The sequence below is a fragment of the Malus domestica genome, chromosome 17, assembly GCF_042453785.1.
Source record: "Malus domestica chromosome 17, GDT2T_hap1".
Taxonomy (NCBI): Eukaryota; Viridiplantae; Streptophyta; class Magnoliopsida; order Rosales; family Rosaceae; genus Malus; species Malus domestica.
In genome coordinates, this window is record NC_091677.1 from 34,058,639 (window position 1) to 34,074,317 (window position 15,679).

The following is a 15,679-nucleotide window of genomic DNA, read 5'->3' on the forward strand; positions in this document are numbered from 1 at the left end:
ACGATTCTGTTTGGACCCGATTTTACACCATTGGCCCAAATAATCGAGGTCATTGAGTGAGCATGGTTCTCAACCGTCGGATGAGAAAATGGAGATACTTTTGCTAAAGGATAATATTATGAGTTTTATCATAATAATTATTTTTTATGAGTTTGTTTGGACCCGATTTTACACCATTGGCCCAAATAATCGAGGTCATTGAGTGAGCATGGTACTCAACCGTCGGATGAGAAAATGGAGATATTTTTGCTAAGGGATAATATTATGAGTTTTATCATAATAATTATTTTTTATGAGTTATCTTGACATATTCTTGAATGGGATAAGATAAGATGCAAGTTATACCTCCAAGCAAGCGGAACAGTCTGGAATAAATTGTTGTTAGCTATGCATCGGATTAGAATGGCCTGGATGTATCTTCAAAAGATTGACATCACGTTCGTTGCATGCACCTAGTATGAAAGTATGGGGGAATGCCAAGATAAAAGTATTGGATAATGGTGACATTTAAGAAGCCTGGGGTGGCTAGGACTTTTTAGGGTGATTATGATGTTGTCAGACATTATCAAATCAAAGACTAATTTGAAGATGAGATTGCATGCAGGAGATAGAATTGAAAAGCAATCCGTGGGGTATTAAGGATAATATTCCGAGGAATATTATTTTAGCCTGGATGTCGCAGCAGATATACATCACTATAAATACGAGAGGTCGTGCACCATTCAAATGATCTCCAATTCAACACACAACTGCCCTGCGCAAATTCTCTCAACAACTCTGAGATTTTTATTTTCTCTTTTCGCTGACACATCTTCCGTTGGCATCAATAGCACTGTGAAAGCAACCGGTGATATCTTAAGTAGGCATAGATAACTCTGTCGCCATAGAATCAGCCGATCTCGTAGCATTTTCCGTTGGCATCAACAGCACTGCGGCGAGGATGGTTGGTTACCTATCCAAGTCTCGGTCGAGAAGGATTTCCGAATCCTTATTGATTGAGGTCATCTCATTAGCCTTCTCGGCAAAGTGAGGTGTTACAGTTTACTGAGCTCAGCGCATTGCACGCCGAGTTATTTTATGATTGGATACTCTCAAGTGGGATTTAGAGTTCGGCATTCAGACGGCTGAACCACGTTCACTATTAAGACTTATATTCGCTTTGAGTATTTGTGCCCTTACACTTTGGTGTCGATTTGGTGTGAGTTTACTCTGATGAATAACATCACTGTAACCGAATCCGACGACAGCGATTCGTGAACTTCGTAAGAATAGTAGCCTTGTCTTCAGGTTTGAGAACCCAAGAGGCCGAGACGTGTTCCTTCCTCGGTCGCAATCGCAAGACGCAGAAGTCAGTAGCGTACCCAACACAACATCAACAAATTTTACTCCTCGGCCGAGCTCGACCGACGAGTTGGCACGCCCCGCATTCATCGAATGACGTAATTAGCTTATAGATTACTCAGCCTGCGCGCCACGTAGGCTTGGTAGTTTTTAGGGTCAACAGATTCATTTTTACAATTCGGTTTTCACATTTTGTACTTAAGATATAAGATAATTATATAAAAAGAATGAAAATGAAAACAAAATCTTAAAAGTAAAAATAACTTAAAATAGTTTTTTATTTTTAGTTATCATTTTGTGTTTCTTTCCTTATACAATTCTTCTACGTCTCTCCAACCATCGTTCATCTAGTCTTAACCAGTCTTATTTTTCCCCATGTATTTTCATTAATTATCTTAACACAATTGCGAAATGGTTATCAAACGGGCTATTGACCATTAATTATCTCAACAAAACTTAGTTCAAATTGCAATTAGAGAAAAACATGTTAAACTTTGCATTTTCCACACCCTATCAATTTAAACCATTAGTAAAGTAAATATTCCCATCCTAACCAAGCATTGTCCATGAACGATAGAACGCTACAAAAGAATAACTAATAGATAAACATCTTTGGAGACATCAGATTGAACTTCAAGTGTTTTGTTCGGACAGAGTGTTGCACACTGAGTACATATGCATTGTCCATGAACAATAGAACACTACAAAGGAATAAGTAATAGATAAACATCGTTATTAGACTTCCTATTATTTTGTTGGGAAGAATGTTGCATAATGAGTCCAATATGCATTGTCCATGAACAATAGAACAGTACAAAGGAATAACTAATAGATAAACGTCTTTGGAGACATCAAATTGGACTTTCTAGTATTTATTTCGAACAGAATGTTGCATAATGAATACATATGTACTCAGAAAGAAAAAAAAAAAAGGGTCATTCTAGCACAACTGAAAACCAGATTCTATAGATGAAAAAGCATATGCCAATTTCATATGTTTAATATGTGAAACAAACGTGTTATGCTTGGTAGATAAAAAACTTGGGTTCTATTTTGATTGAATATGTTCTCTTTTTAAGTCAAACTCTTTTTTAATTGAATATGTTAGTTTGCTCAAGTGTCAAGTTTGAGGAATCAAATTTGGGCCAAATATGACTAGGCTTAGTTAATTTATTGGGCCAGGCAACCCAGGATAAGAATTGGGCCTTGGAAAAATGAAGAGGGACAAAGAAAGTCATATGGAGAACGAGGCAAAGAGAATTGGGCCCCTCCATAAGAATTGGGCCTTGGAAAAAATGAAGAAGGACAAAGAAAGTCATGTGGAGGGGAGAGCAGACAAGTCTCCAACTGCCATCGTAGATTCATAATTGTGAATAAGGACAAAATTCTGAAAGGGAAGGTGGCGGTGGGGCCCCATGAGGGGTTTGACCGGTCAAAAAAGGGAGAGTGGCTGTTGAAAGTTGAAAAGAAAGAGATGATTGAGGACCGAAGAAGGAGGCAAAGAGAGAGATTATTAGTTGATTACTGATAATTAATTAGTTGATTAATATTAAATGTTAAAAAACACATAAATGCTTGAGCTCCGCTTTTGAGTTTGACTGCCTCCCTCTCTCTCTCTCCTCTTCCTTCCACCAAACCAGACCAAATCCATTTCATTCAACTTGTATTTTCTCCAAATTCCATATCTCAAAAAATCTCATTTTTCTTTCTTCGTAGTTATCCTTCTCGGTTTGTACAATTATATCAATAGTTAGATTGAGTGATTGATTGACATCAAAGTTTCAGAATTTCACATCGCCATCTAATCGCCGGCTCATGTCTCCGTCGCGCCGATCCCCTCACCTCCGCCAACTTCCCAGCCAATCGGTAAATCTCTTCTCTTTTTTCAATTTTGATTTTTGTGTGCTGAATTTGTACGAATTCTAATTTGATTTCATTGAATTGCTTAATCAAATGTGAAATTATGAACTTTTTGAAGAGTTGATTTGTTTGGAAACGAATTCGGTTTGGATTCTTTGGCTTCTGATTTCCGACTCTTGTTTAATTAACTAATATCCTTGAAACTACAGTTCATAGATTCACCAAATAAGGAATGTAGTTAATACAAGGACCTGCTTTAGGTTTTTTATTTTTTTTATTTTAATTAACGGCACTAGTGTGCGCGATAGAGGATTAGACGAGCAGAACTAGGCAGATTTTGACCTATGAAAATTTGAAAATGTTATGTTGCGCGTAATACTTCACTGCATTTTGGGTGAATGCTTGATACGTGGTTGTATTTTCGGCAGGAAAGTTATTGATTTGTTTTATTGAGCTGAGAAGGGGAATCCAGAAGGCGATTCGCTGAGTTCTTTTCGTCTGAGATCATGGCTTCCGTAAGTGTGGTTCCTGCTTCTGGTCTAAGAGAGCCCGGTGGAAATGCAGTCGGTGTCGATAATTTGCCAAATGAGATGAATGACATGAAAATTAGGGATGACAAGGTAAACTATGTGACTGTCTTCTTATGACTTGTACTCGAGATTTATTATTTTACGCAAGCTCCTTTTGGTTGTGAAATCTGTAAAATGTTATCGTTTTCCATTTACAGGAAATGGGGGCAACTGTTGTTGATGGTAATGGAACGGAGGCGGGTCATATTATTGTCACAACTATTGGTGGAAAGAATGGCCAGCCAAAACAGGTGAGCTTTTGAAATGCTTTCTCTTCCCTTCCTACGGCTGCATTTTGTAGTTTCAACTTTCAGGCGTTTCAAATAGATGGTGATATGATTTTGCTTTTAATAACTCTAGACAATAAGCTATATGGCTGAGCGCGTTGTTGGACATGGATCTTTCGGATTGGTTTTCCAGGTAATTTTTCGTTTTGCTTTTATGTAATTTTTTTCCGGCTTTTGATGTGCTTATTCTTAATAAACTTTTTGCGGTTAGCTGAATGATATTTTGATTTGTTATTTATCCAGGCCAAGTGCTTAGAAACTGGTGAAACTGTTGCTATTAAAAAGGTTCTTCAAGACAAGAGGTACAAGAACCGGGAGTTGCAAACCATGCGTCTTCTAGACCACCCAAACATTGTGTCTCTTAGACATTGTTTCTTTTCGACAACTGAAAAAGATGAGCTATACCTTAACCTCGTACTTGAGTATGTCCCCGAGACTGCCCATAGGGTGATCAAGCACTATAGTAAGATGAACCAGAGGATGCCCCATATTTATGTTAAACTTTACTTTTACCAGGTATTTTTTTTGTTACATTTTAATTCTGTAGTACTTTACTAAATTGTTCCTTTCCATATATATCATTTGAATTGTAGAGCATTGCTTTTGATTCCTTTAGATGAGGTGTGTTTTTCATTTTGTTGAACCACACTACATACATGTTTTGAGGAAACTCTGCGTGATGTTCTAATTATTTTTTACAATTTTTCGGAGAATAATATATATGACTCGGTAGTTATTGGATCTTTCATCTAATTCTTTGTATCTTTTTACAGATTTGTAGAGCTCTTGCTTACATTCATAATACTATTGGAGTGTGCCACAGGGACATCAAGCCGCAAAATTTGTTGGTATGTTGGAATTTGCTCTGTTCTGTATTTTGGTTCTAGTTGTGTGAATAGACTAATTGATCGTCTATCCCCATTCTAACAGGTCAATCCCCATACTCACCAGCTTAAAATCTGTGACTTTGGGAGTGCGAAAGTTTTGGTTTGTTTTCTGCATCCTGGCATTCTCTAGATACATTCCCTTTTTCTGTGGCTAATGATTTTGCAATACTGAATTGTTTGTACATTTGACAGGTAAAAGGGGAACCCAACATATCTTACATCTGTTCTAGGTACTATCGAGCACCTGAACTTATATTTGGTGCTACCGAATACACAACAGCCATTGACATCTGGTCTGCTGGCTGTGTTCTAGCTGAACTTCTGCTTGGACAGGTAGTTATTATTCTTCAGTGAGTGTTCTTTCTGTAAGAACTTGTAAACAAACAAACACCAAGACCAAAACAGGAACCACAAACAAAAGGAAACCAACCCAGTTATGTGCACATAAATAACCAGAAAGGAAAACATACCTGCAGCTGCACCAGAACTCGTAGCCATTGCAGCAAACTTTCAGTGATCCTTCTCTTCTCTTGCAGATTGTCAAGAGCTCGACTCACAGATAGGTTATGGTCCAATATAAGCGTTAGTTCTGTGAGAAGAGAGGTCACTGTATATATACATATAGACTTCACCAAAATAGATCAGGATTTCCTATCAAAATCCTCATCGGAAACAAACACTTGTTTCCTGATGCTAACCAAAATCCTTTTCAGTCAAGGATCAGCATTCCTTTCATCAATAGGACTTTCTATCCAAATTGAATACCTATAACCGGTCCTAAAACTTCTCTATCTCATACTCATATTCTTACACTTTCATCTCTAGGCTTTGATATATGTGCTAATTAAGTAATATCTATTTCTGCAGCCCCTGTTTCCCGGAGAAAGTGGAGTAGACCAGCTTGTTCAAATCATCAAGGTGATTGCGGCCTTTGATTTTTTCTTTTTTCTTTTTAAGGTTAAGCTGTTGGGTTAATGGTAATAGTTCTCATTAATAACTTATTCAATTCTCATGCAGGTTTTAGGTACCCCAACGAGGGAGGAAATAAAATGCATGAACCCTAACTACACAGAGTTTAAGTTTCCCCAAATTAAAGCTCACCCGTGGCACAAGGTACTTGGGATATTACTTGTTGTTTATTTCCTGTCAAAGAAATTGGATGTTAATATCCTTTTATACAACATTGATTATCAGATATTTCACAAGCGCATGCCCCCAGAAGCTGTGGATCTCGTATCAAGGCTGCTGCAGTACTCTCCAAACCTTCGAAGTACAGCTGTGAGTATTTCTGATGGGATCCATTATCAGTGTTCCTCTTTTGTGCTGTCTTTGCATTCATCCTATAATCACTAGAGGCCTCCGTTTATTCCAAAAAACAAAAGATCGGTTTAGGCGTACGAATGCTAAGCTGTTTAGGTTTTGATGTCCCCATCCTAAGAAATATTCATTGATATTTTTGTTGCATGTGCAAGCACATGTGGAGTCCATTTGATACTTCTTTCTTCTGTCCCATTATGGATGTGTGTTACTGGGGTCTGACCTTAATTATCATGCATCCCACGTATGACATATGCCTTGTACAGTTTTTGTGATCCGCATCGATCCGATTTAATCTTTGTACTTGAGCTTAGCTTCTTGTTACCCTTTCACAAGTTTTAATGTAAAGCGCTATGTTTTCAATGTAGTTGGAGGCCTTAGCTCATCCCTTCTTTGACGAGTTGCGTGATCCTAACACCCGCTTGCCAAATGGACGCTTCCTTCCCCCTTTGTTCAACTTTAAGGCTCATGGTAATAAGCGTTGTTTCTTTTTTGTACTGTACTTCCATCACTTTCATTTTATTCTTTGAGCAGTCTAATCCTAACTGGTAATTCTTTTTAATGATCCCACTTTGATTAGAACTGAAGGGAGTGCCTGCAGAAATGCTTGTTAAGCTGATCCCGGAGCACGCAAGAAAACAGTGCGCCTTCCTTGGGTCGTGACCGTTCTTTGTAGTTGATGTCTGATCTGCACAGAAACAAGTGGGATGCTGTAGAACCGTAGCTTCTGTCCCATCTATATGCCATCGTCGATTTGAAGCTGTAATATTTGTTTTTTTTATTAATCCCTTCTTCTTTGGCCCCTTTATTTGTCTTTATATTTATCCGATTAAGCCTTGTATGTAAAAGAAAGTAGATTAAGAAGTTTATTCTGCTTATTATGTGCCTCAAATCTTAATGGGTTTGCACACCCTTGAAGTGAAAATATTGGCAAGGAGGTTTTGTATCAGAAAATGAGTTGATCGTTAAAAGTATTTCCTTTGTTCTGTCCACCAACCCTATTAGTTAACATTCCTAACCCTAATAAAATTGGCAAGCAATCCATAAGAGGCCAACATTGGCACTCTCTCCCAATATGGGGGGCACTTGGGTGAAATGTTCCATTTGAAATGCCACGGCCTAAAGCTAATACTACTACTGATCATGCTACTCAGTACTTCGGTATGGTGGTATTGCTCTTCATTTGGAAGTGAGAGGTTTTAAGTTCGAATCTTGTGGATGGCGAATTCGATACTAAATTAGACTGCTCATTGTGAGGCTTAGCCGAACTCCTCTCCTTAGTGTAAAAATATCGATATACTAAAAATGTCGTACCCAGTGCACAAGGCTCCCGCTTACGCAGGGTCTGGGAGAGGTGAATGTCGGCTAGCCTTACCCCCATTTATGGAGAGGTTGCTCCCAAGTCTCGAACCCGAGACCTACCGCTCATGGGCGAAGGCACTTGCCATCGCATCGATATACTAAAAAAAATAAAATAAAAAATAAAAAAAACTACCGATCATAATGGTTGAGATAAAGTTCAAGTATACAAGTGCCAATTACAACATTTACAACCTCTGCACATTCATACAAGGCATAAGGTAATGCTGTATTTTTAAGTTATCACAAATGGATAGCGTAGTGTATTATCCACCGCCCCACATAGAGTTCAAAAATAAGCTATACGCAGCTGAGCCCACCTAATCATTTCACGATTTCAGGCAGAAATTTAGAAGATAGAGGAAGGGTTGGACCAGTTTGAAGAAGCAGCAAGCAACTGAGAATCCCTGGCTGAGAGAGAGAGAGAGAGAGAGAGTGAGTGTGAGATCAATGGGTCGGCGAGATCAGATATACCACACACGTATATATGTATATAAATATTGGAGATGTATAGCTGATGGTGGGCTGCCTAACTCAAGAGAGAGATAAACTCGATCTGGAATCCTTTTCGGCCGAAGTCACACCCCATTCCTAATAGCACTTGGAAAACCGAAAGGGACTGCATTATGCATTATGCAAGTGTGTTTGCTGTTTGGTGTATGGGGTTTGGTTTAATATATATACTACAACACAAACGTATTACGTTGCAAAAAACTGCCAGAATTCCCTAGTGATTTTCATGATTCTCCAAAAAATGGACTGCAACCATGGCGCATATCATTGCAAACCAAATTTGTAACCCTAGATTGCCACAAATGAGGAAGAAACAAACCATTAGGGAAAGGGAATAATTGCCTACACTCACTCACTCTTATGAGACATTATATAGGGGGATCATGTCAATGTCACTATTGTCAAAAGGAGAATTTGCAATGAAGAGGAAATAAACTTTTCTAGTTACTTGCAAGTGGCCCTTTACCACAGTGATGGAAAAGTTTTGAGCCCTTGCATGACGGCGTATGTTCGAATCTCGTTGGTGACTAATCTAACATCTAATTTAACAAAATCTATCATTTGAAAAAAAAAAAACAAAAATTCTAATTACTCAATCTTAACGTAATAGTTCACTTATTGTAAGCCATTTCTAGTATAGAATCGTAATATACTGACCTCGTGATCTCACTAGATTTTCTGACGCAATGCGACAATAAGAACGGGAAATTAAGCAACAACTTTTAAAGCATGAGAAAACCTCAAAAAGTATGATTGAAATAATATAAACAATAATTACCCTAACACCAAGGGATGAGAAATTTATTCTTTTGTCTTAGTTAATCTATCTCGACCCTAGGAGGGACAAGAGTCACAAGCTAGGCACCCGCACATGATGCTTACTCCCAAAGATGTCGAGTGGGATCAAATTGGAAGTACTTTAACATTGATACAGTGATATATAAATCATTAATTTTTTTTTTTCAGTTTTAGTTTATATTTTCACTTTTAAAACTAAAAACTTTGTTAAAAAAAAAAAACTAAAAAAAACTAAAAACTTGTTCGATAATTATCAATTTCCAAAATAATAAAAATTAATTTCAATTTGACTTTTATGATTTTTAGGAACTTGAAAACTAAAATAGTTATTAAGCAGAATTGTTCAGTTTTCAAAAAATAAAATTAAAAACTGAAATGATTATCCAACGTTCAACTTCATATAAACACATGAGCTACGGGGATGGCTCTTAAGTGTGTAATTGTTTTGATCTCTATAATTCAGTTAGTCTATCAAACCGGACTTTTCCTTACTTGTTTTGGGTCAATTAATTTTCAATAGTAAAAAAAAAAAACTGAAGGAGGGATCGTGCCACTAACTATATTTGAGACCAAAGAAAGTGACAGTTATGGGAAGAACATGGGGCGCTTATGGATTTTCCCACCTTACCCACCCATTTCAATGAATCTTGTTATTTCGTCACCTTTTTCCAGAACCCACAACAAATAATAAAAGTTAAATAAATTAAAAAAAGAAGGCCAATGCCTGAATGGTATTGGTCGGCTTCCTTTTCCCGCCCCATCAAAGTATTAAATTAAACAAGAGGAAGAGAGAAAACTATAAGTTGGACTGGCCTTCCACTAACCCTGGCAACACTTGCTAGTAACTATTATATATAGAGACTCATCAGCCTTTCTGCATATATATATTCTGCATGAATTCTAAAACCCAATAAGCTCAACTTCTCACCTTGTGCAACTTGCTCTCTTCTTGTCCCACTAGTTTCTACTTCCCAAAATATAGGGTGCAATTTGTTCTCACATTTGTTTCATGACATTGACATAAATTTGTTGAATTTCATCCATATATTTCAAGTGAAAAGTAGAACTTTTCTCTGTTATTTATAGAATCAATTTAAATTGGGCAACCCAACATGAAGAATTGCAAGTTGTCACTGCTTGTTTTCTGCATTTCATTCTTTTGCTTCTTATTAATGTCCACCCAAGCCAGATGGCATAACCATACAAAACACAAGCACTCTCACAAGCAATCCAACATTTCACAACCTCCTTCCTCCTCACCTGAGCCTGCTAGTCCTCCCGAAGAGCCGCCTACCAATCCGCACCATTCCTCCGGTGCTTTCGATGTAAGATCATTTGGTGCTGTTGGAGATGGCCAAACTGATGACACCGCGGCGTTTAAGATGGCATGGGACACAGCCTGCCAAAGTGATGAATCTGCTGCAAGGATCCTTGTTCCCCAAGGTTTCTCATTCATGATACAATCTACAATATTCACTGGTCCCTGCCTTGGGGGCTTGGTGTTACAGGTAATGTACTAATTCTAGGCCTTTGTTTGGATTAACCTTTACTTTATTTCAGGACTTTAGGCCGATTAGTTGATGAAGTACTAAATATTTTTTTGTTGGTTTTGTGTATATTTGGTACTGAGAAGGTTGATGGAACTCTAGTACCACCTGATGGACCAGAGTCCTGGCCAAAGAACATCAGCAGGCACCAATGGCTGGTCTTTTACCGAGTCAATGAGATGTCACTGCAAGGCGGCGGTGTAATTGATGGGAGAGGAGAGAAATGGTGGAATCTTCCCTGCAAACCCCATAGGGTATTTTTTTTTTAAATTGTTCAAATCCTGTCTGATATATATATATTTATTTATTTTGGTGGTTGCGGGGTTGGGGTGGGCCCCGGGGGGTGTGGGGTTTGTGATTCAAGCAATTTCTGATCCTTTGAAAATTTAATGACACAGGGGATAAATGGAACCACATTGCCAGGGCCATGCGATAGCCCAATTGTAAGTTGAAACCATTGCTTTTGATACGTAATCATGTATATATGTTTAGTAATGAGCTTGAATGACATGAATTTGAATAATGCAGGCCCTGAGGTTCTTCATGAGCTCCAACTTGACAGTTCAAGGACTTAGAATTAAGAATAGTCCCAAATTCCACTTCAGATTTGATAATTGTAAGAATGTGCATATAGAATCCATTTCTATATCCGCCCCTGCAAAAAGTCCGAATACAGATGGGATTCACATAGAGAACACAAATGATGTCCAAATTTATAACTCAGTCATTTCTAATGGTTAGCCTTAAACTACTTCCAAATCTTCTATTTTTTTTCTTTCTCAATTTTACCTGTTTGTTATTAAAACCTCTCGTGTTGTGCAGGTGATGATTGTATATCAATTGGATCAGGCTGTTATGATGTAGACATACGGAACATCACTTGTGGACCTGGTCACGGAATCAGCATTGGGAGTCTCGGAAATCACAATTCGCGGGCATGCGTCTCTAACATTACAGTTAGGGACTCGATAATCAAAGGGACGGATAATGGAGTTAGGATCAAGACATGGCAGGGCGGGTCTGGATCGGTATCTGCAGTAACATTCAGTAATATTCACATGGATAATGTTAGAAACCCTATTATGATTGACCAATACTATTGCCTTACCAAAGGGTGCACAAACCAAACTTCAGCAGTGTTCGTATCTGACATACTCTATTCAAACATAAAGGGGACTTATGACGTTCGGAGTTCACCAATGCATTTTGCCTGCAGTGATGCTCTCCCATGCACTAACTTGACACTCTCAGAAGTTGAGCTCCTTCCTGCGGTAGGAGACAAGGTATCCGACCCGTATTGTTGGAATGCTTATGGAGAGCTGCAGACGCTGACAATTCCACCAGTCTCTTGCTTGTTGGATGGTGTTCCTCGATCCCTACTGGACAAGTACGTTGAGCGTTGCTGATTAACTGGTCTGATTTGTAAACTTATCCACGTTTGTAAAAAATTAGTAGAGGGATCATTATGTGAGTATAGAGGAGTTGTTTTATGTGCTCCTATAAAAAAAATTATGAAGTATGTTCCTTTTCTTTCTTCCTCATCTTGATGTCCTATATATGTATTGTCTTTTCTTCTAATTGAAAAAGATAATGAAATTGAGTCCTAGCTAATCCACTACAATCCATCAGTAACCTAACACTCTGCAAGCATTTGTTGGAAAATATACAAACCGGAAAAATCAAGAAAAATGATTTCTGCACCTATCTCTTTTGAAACTTTTTTTTGTCTCTTAATTTTCTGTTAGTTTATTCAATCCAAAAGGCAAAAAAGGGAAGTAGAAGTGCAAGCAGAAAAGGTGTAAATTAAAGAATGAAGATACCCATAAAAAAATATCTTCTTTCCTCTGATTCAGTGCACAAACACAAGTATGTGAAAGTGCATATAATATTGATAAATCGAGACATACCATGCAGACACAGGGCGGCCACCAGTTTAGAACTGTTCTGCAATATTGCAACTTAAAAAAATATATGTACTCCACCATTCTAGAATTCCCCATAATTCTTTCAAATGTTTGCTTCAGATCACAAATTACAATGAAAATACTAACCTTAGATTGAGCATGGTTTCTCTTCTTAAAAAAAAATCAGTAAACCAGAAAAAGCCAACCATATTAACTGTAGGGAGCGTTAAAAAACCAGTCGTAAAAAGGTCGTACCCAGTGCACAAGGCTCCCGCTTTACACAAGGTCTGGAAGAGGTGAATGTCGGTTAGTCTTATCCCCATTTATGGAGAGGCACTTGGTGCGATGGCAAGTGCCTTCGCCCATGAGCGGTAGGTCTCGGGTTCGAGACTTGGGAGCAGCCTCTCCATTAATGGGGGTAAAGCTAGCCGACATTCACCTCTCCCAAACCCTGCGTAAAACGGAAGCCTTGTGCACTAGGTACGACATTTTTAATGTTAAAAAACCAGTACTAATAAAAAACTTAATCCTCTCTGAGATTTGTTGATACATAGTAAGCTTGAATACTTTAGTTCACCCTCTCAGCCGCAACAACAAACTCCCACAATTTAAAAGTCTAAAAGTTTTTAAAATTTGTGGTTGCTATAACTTTGTACTATTAAATTATAGACGTAAAGTTTATGTGACATAGTTAACTAGTCAGAATTAATTAATTAATGATGGATTTGGCAACATGATGACAGAATTATAAGACCCTTTGCTTCTAAGTGATTAACCCTTAAAAAAGTAGAAGATTCCAGTTTTCTGCATGCCGATTTTATTTTTGTATGTTAGATAGAGACAATTATTATATAAAAAATGGGGTTCAAACTAAAAAAAAAAGCATAAAATATAAGATACCGGGAGTGACAAGATGAGAAAGAAAGGAAGATAATAAAAAAAAAGTGTGATATTCACACATCATTTTTTACATCTCACACACTTTTAAAAGTGAGATTCTCCTGTCATTTCATATTTTTGGCACAATAATTTATAATGTTAGCATGAGAATTGATGTCAACTTATAAAGTGACAAAGAGTCCATAAAGAATTTCAGTTTGAGAGAGTTATCTTAGCATTTCCCGTAATAATGTCCAAGACTGTGCAACTGAGAAAATTAGTGTGAGAGTGAGTGAAGTTACGAGGATTGTCGACCACAGATGCAGTCAGCAGCACTAGCTTTAAACCGAGAAAGGATGTGGGTGTTGAAGTGGAGGGGCGGGGGACAAAAGACAATCTTCTTTATCTTTCTTTTCTTGCACGCGCAGTAGCTACACACACTAATATAATCATATATGTGTGTGTGTATGGTATGATGCTTCAAGAATCAATTGTCTATGGAGTTGATATGTGAGGATCCATTAGGGCTTGTGTGTAGACTTTATATATATGTATGCTCTGACAAAGTGTAGGTCGGTGCACGGGCTAATGTCCAATGACCACCAACCAAACTTCCCTTTGCACTCTCTCCCTCTCTCCCTCTCTCCCTCTCTCTCTCTCTCTCCACATAGTTAATATAATAGACCCCTCAAAGGCCTCAACATTCATCTTGTACTTTCCTAGTATCTCATTTGTATATTAGTTTACATTCAGTGATGGGGCATACTTGTAGTCTTGTACAAAATTCTCAGCACCAATAAGAGTTTCTGAGAACTCTGAAGCTGGGATTTATGTATAGGAAAATTCCCATATAACTATAAGGTCCCCTACCTTTTTCTATACCTATGAAGCTCTTTTCAGGCCCATGACATTTTCTTCTCAGAACCTTAATTAGCTTCTTCATCCAACCATATTGAAATACTAATACAACTTACATGTTTTGGGTTAATACGGGTCTAATGATTATCTAATTAACATCGTGTTGGTACATTTTTAATATTAAATTAATTAAAATTGTCATTATTTGTTGTATGTGGGAAATTAAGATGATTGTCATAACTTGTTGTTAGTCGGAAATTAAGATGGTTGTCATTATTTGTTGTTATTGAAAAATTAAGATGAAGTCTTTTAGCCTTTCATATTTTGTAACTCTTATAACCTTTGTTTTGTTAGTTTGTGTTTATTACCATATTCATTAAGTGTGAGAATAAATCTATAATTAGTAGCATTTTCTCCACCATCCTTTTATTGATTATCCCACTAGTAATTCCTCGACAACAATTATTCTTTATTCCTTCATCTTTTCTGTTTTACTTATTGGCCAAAGAAGGGTGTTTTCATGTGGTGGAGCTTTAGACTCTTCCTTTTTGTGCAGATAGGTTTGAGTCACTCAACAATTCAGTTGGGTTATTGTATCGTGGAGAGGACAAGTCAAGAGATATACTATTGGATCGGTTTGTGGACTTTTGTTAAACTGCAGTGGACTTCAATCTCCTTAAAAAGAGCGAGATAATCGCACCTTAGCCTAATTGTCTTTATGCTTCTTAGAATAACATCATATTTCCTTGTAATTTTCCACACATGGTATCAGAGTTTTCAAACATCTTAGTCCATGCTCTCAACTTATTTTTTAATGTGAGGTTTAATGTGAGGGATCGATCGACGATAGCGCATTCGGTATGCATGATACATTGCCGAGATATTCCCAAAAGGTTAGAGTATTTTTCTACGTATAGAACATGCATTAATTATTTGGAAAGTTGGAAGGTAAATAATGGCAGAGTACGAGATAGTGCTTGTGCTAGAAAGAGAAAGAAAAAGAAAAAAAATGAGAGAGGATGAAAAAAATGGAAAACATTTGAATAGGAGAGAATCTTACTCCGTCGTAGAAATGCCTGAAGTCGCGTGAATATTAGCATGGCAGGCTGCCTAAAGTTTACCCATAAAGAGAAAGGAATCTGGCTAGCCCACTAAATCCTTTCTCATCTACCCACCACAAAACAAACATAAATATATCGCAGTACTAGCAATTGCCTAAATATGGCATGTAAATAAACAGTCATTTGCCATGGATATAATGAGAGGTAACACCGTACGTAACTATAAGAACATCAAGAACAAAACATCACTCATCCATCACTCATCCATCACTCATCATCTGTTGTTGGTGTCTATATGACACTTCTAAAGGCTCAACACTTAGAAATTCACCATTAATTAAATCATATTGTTTGGGTTAATATTTAACTCTGGGCTTAAAAGGAGAGGAAGCCCAAAAGAGTTCAATAGTGAAGATTTTGCCCGAGGCCCAGGGTTAAGTCCAAATACCCATTTCAAGACAATGTGACAGCTCCCCATTAAATGCAAAGGGTAGGTGTT

At 37.6% G+C, this 15,679-nt stretch overlaps 2 protein-coding genes across 2 annotated transcripts; both read left to right on the forward strand.

The window, feature by feature from the left end:
- The first annotated feature begins 2,835 nt into the window (after positions 1 to 2,835).
- Positions 2,836 to 7,235, forward strand: LOC103417458 (glycogen synthase kinase-3 homolog MsK-3). Its single transcript, XM_008355644.4, has 13 exons — positions 2,836 to 3,207; positions 3,630 to 3,821; positions 3,929 to 4,021; positions 4,131 to 4,190; positions 4,301 to 4,573; positions 4,831 to 4,905; positions 4,988 to 5,044; positions 5,137 to 5,277; positions 5,812 to 5,862; positions 5,962 to 6,057; positions 6,139 to 6,222; positions 6,630 to 6,732; positions 6,842 to 7,235. Exons 2-13 carry the CDS (start codon positions 3,708 to 3,710, stop codon positions 6,922 to 6,924), a joined length of 1,230 nt encoding a protein of 409 aa, XP_008353866.1. The 5' UTR covers positions 2,836 to 3,207; positions 3,630 to 3,707; the 3' UTR covers positions 6,925 to 7,235.
- Positions 7,236 to 9,823: 2,588 nt separating this feature from the next.
- LOC103417457 (polygalacturonase At1g48100-like) lies at positions 9,824 to 12,089 on the forward strand. Its single transcript, XM_008355643.4, has 5 exons — positions 9,824 to 10,439; positions 10,565 to 10,732; positions 10,877 to 10,921; positions 11,007 to 11,214; positions 11,301 to 12,089. The coding sequence occupies exons 1-5, from the start codon at positions 10,044 to 10,046 to the stop codon at positions 11,882 to 11,884; spliced, it is 1,401 nt and encodes a 466-aa protein (XP_008353865.2). The 5' UTR covers positions 9,824 to 10,043; the 3' UTR covers positions 11,885 to 12,089.
- The last annotated feature ends 3,590 nt before the right edge of the window (positions 12,090 to 15,679 follow it).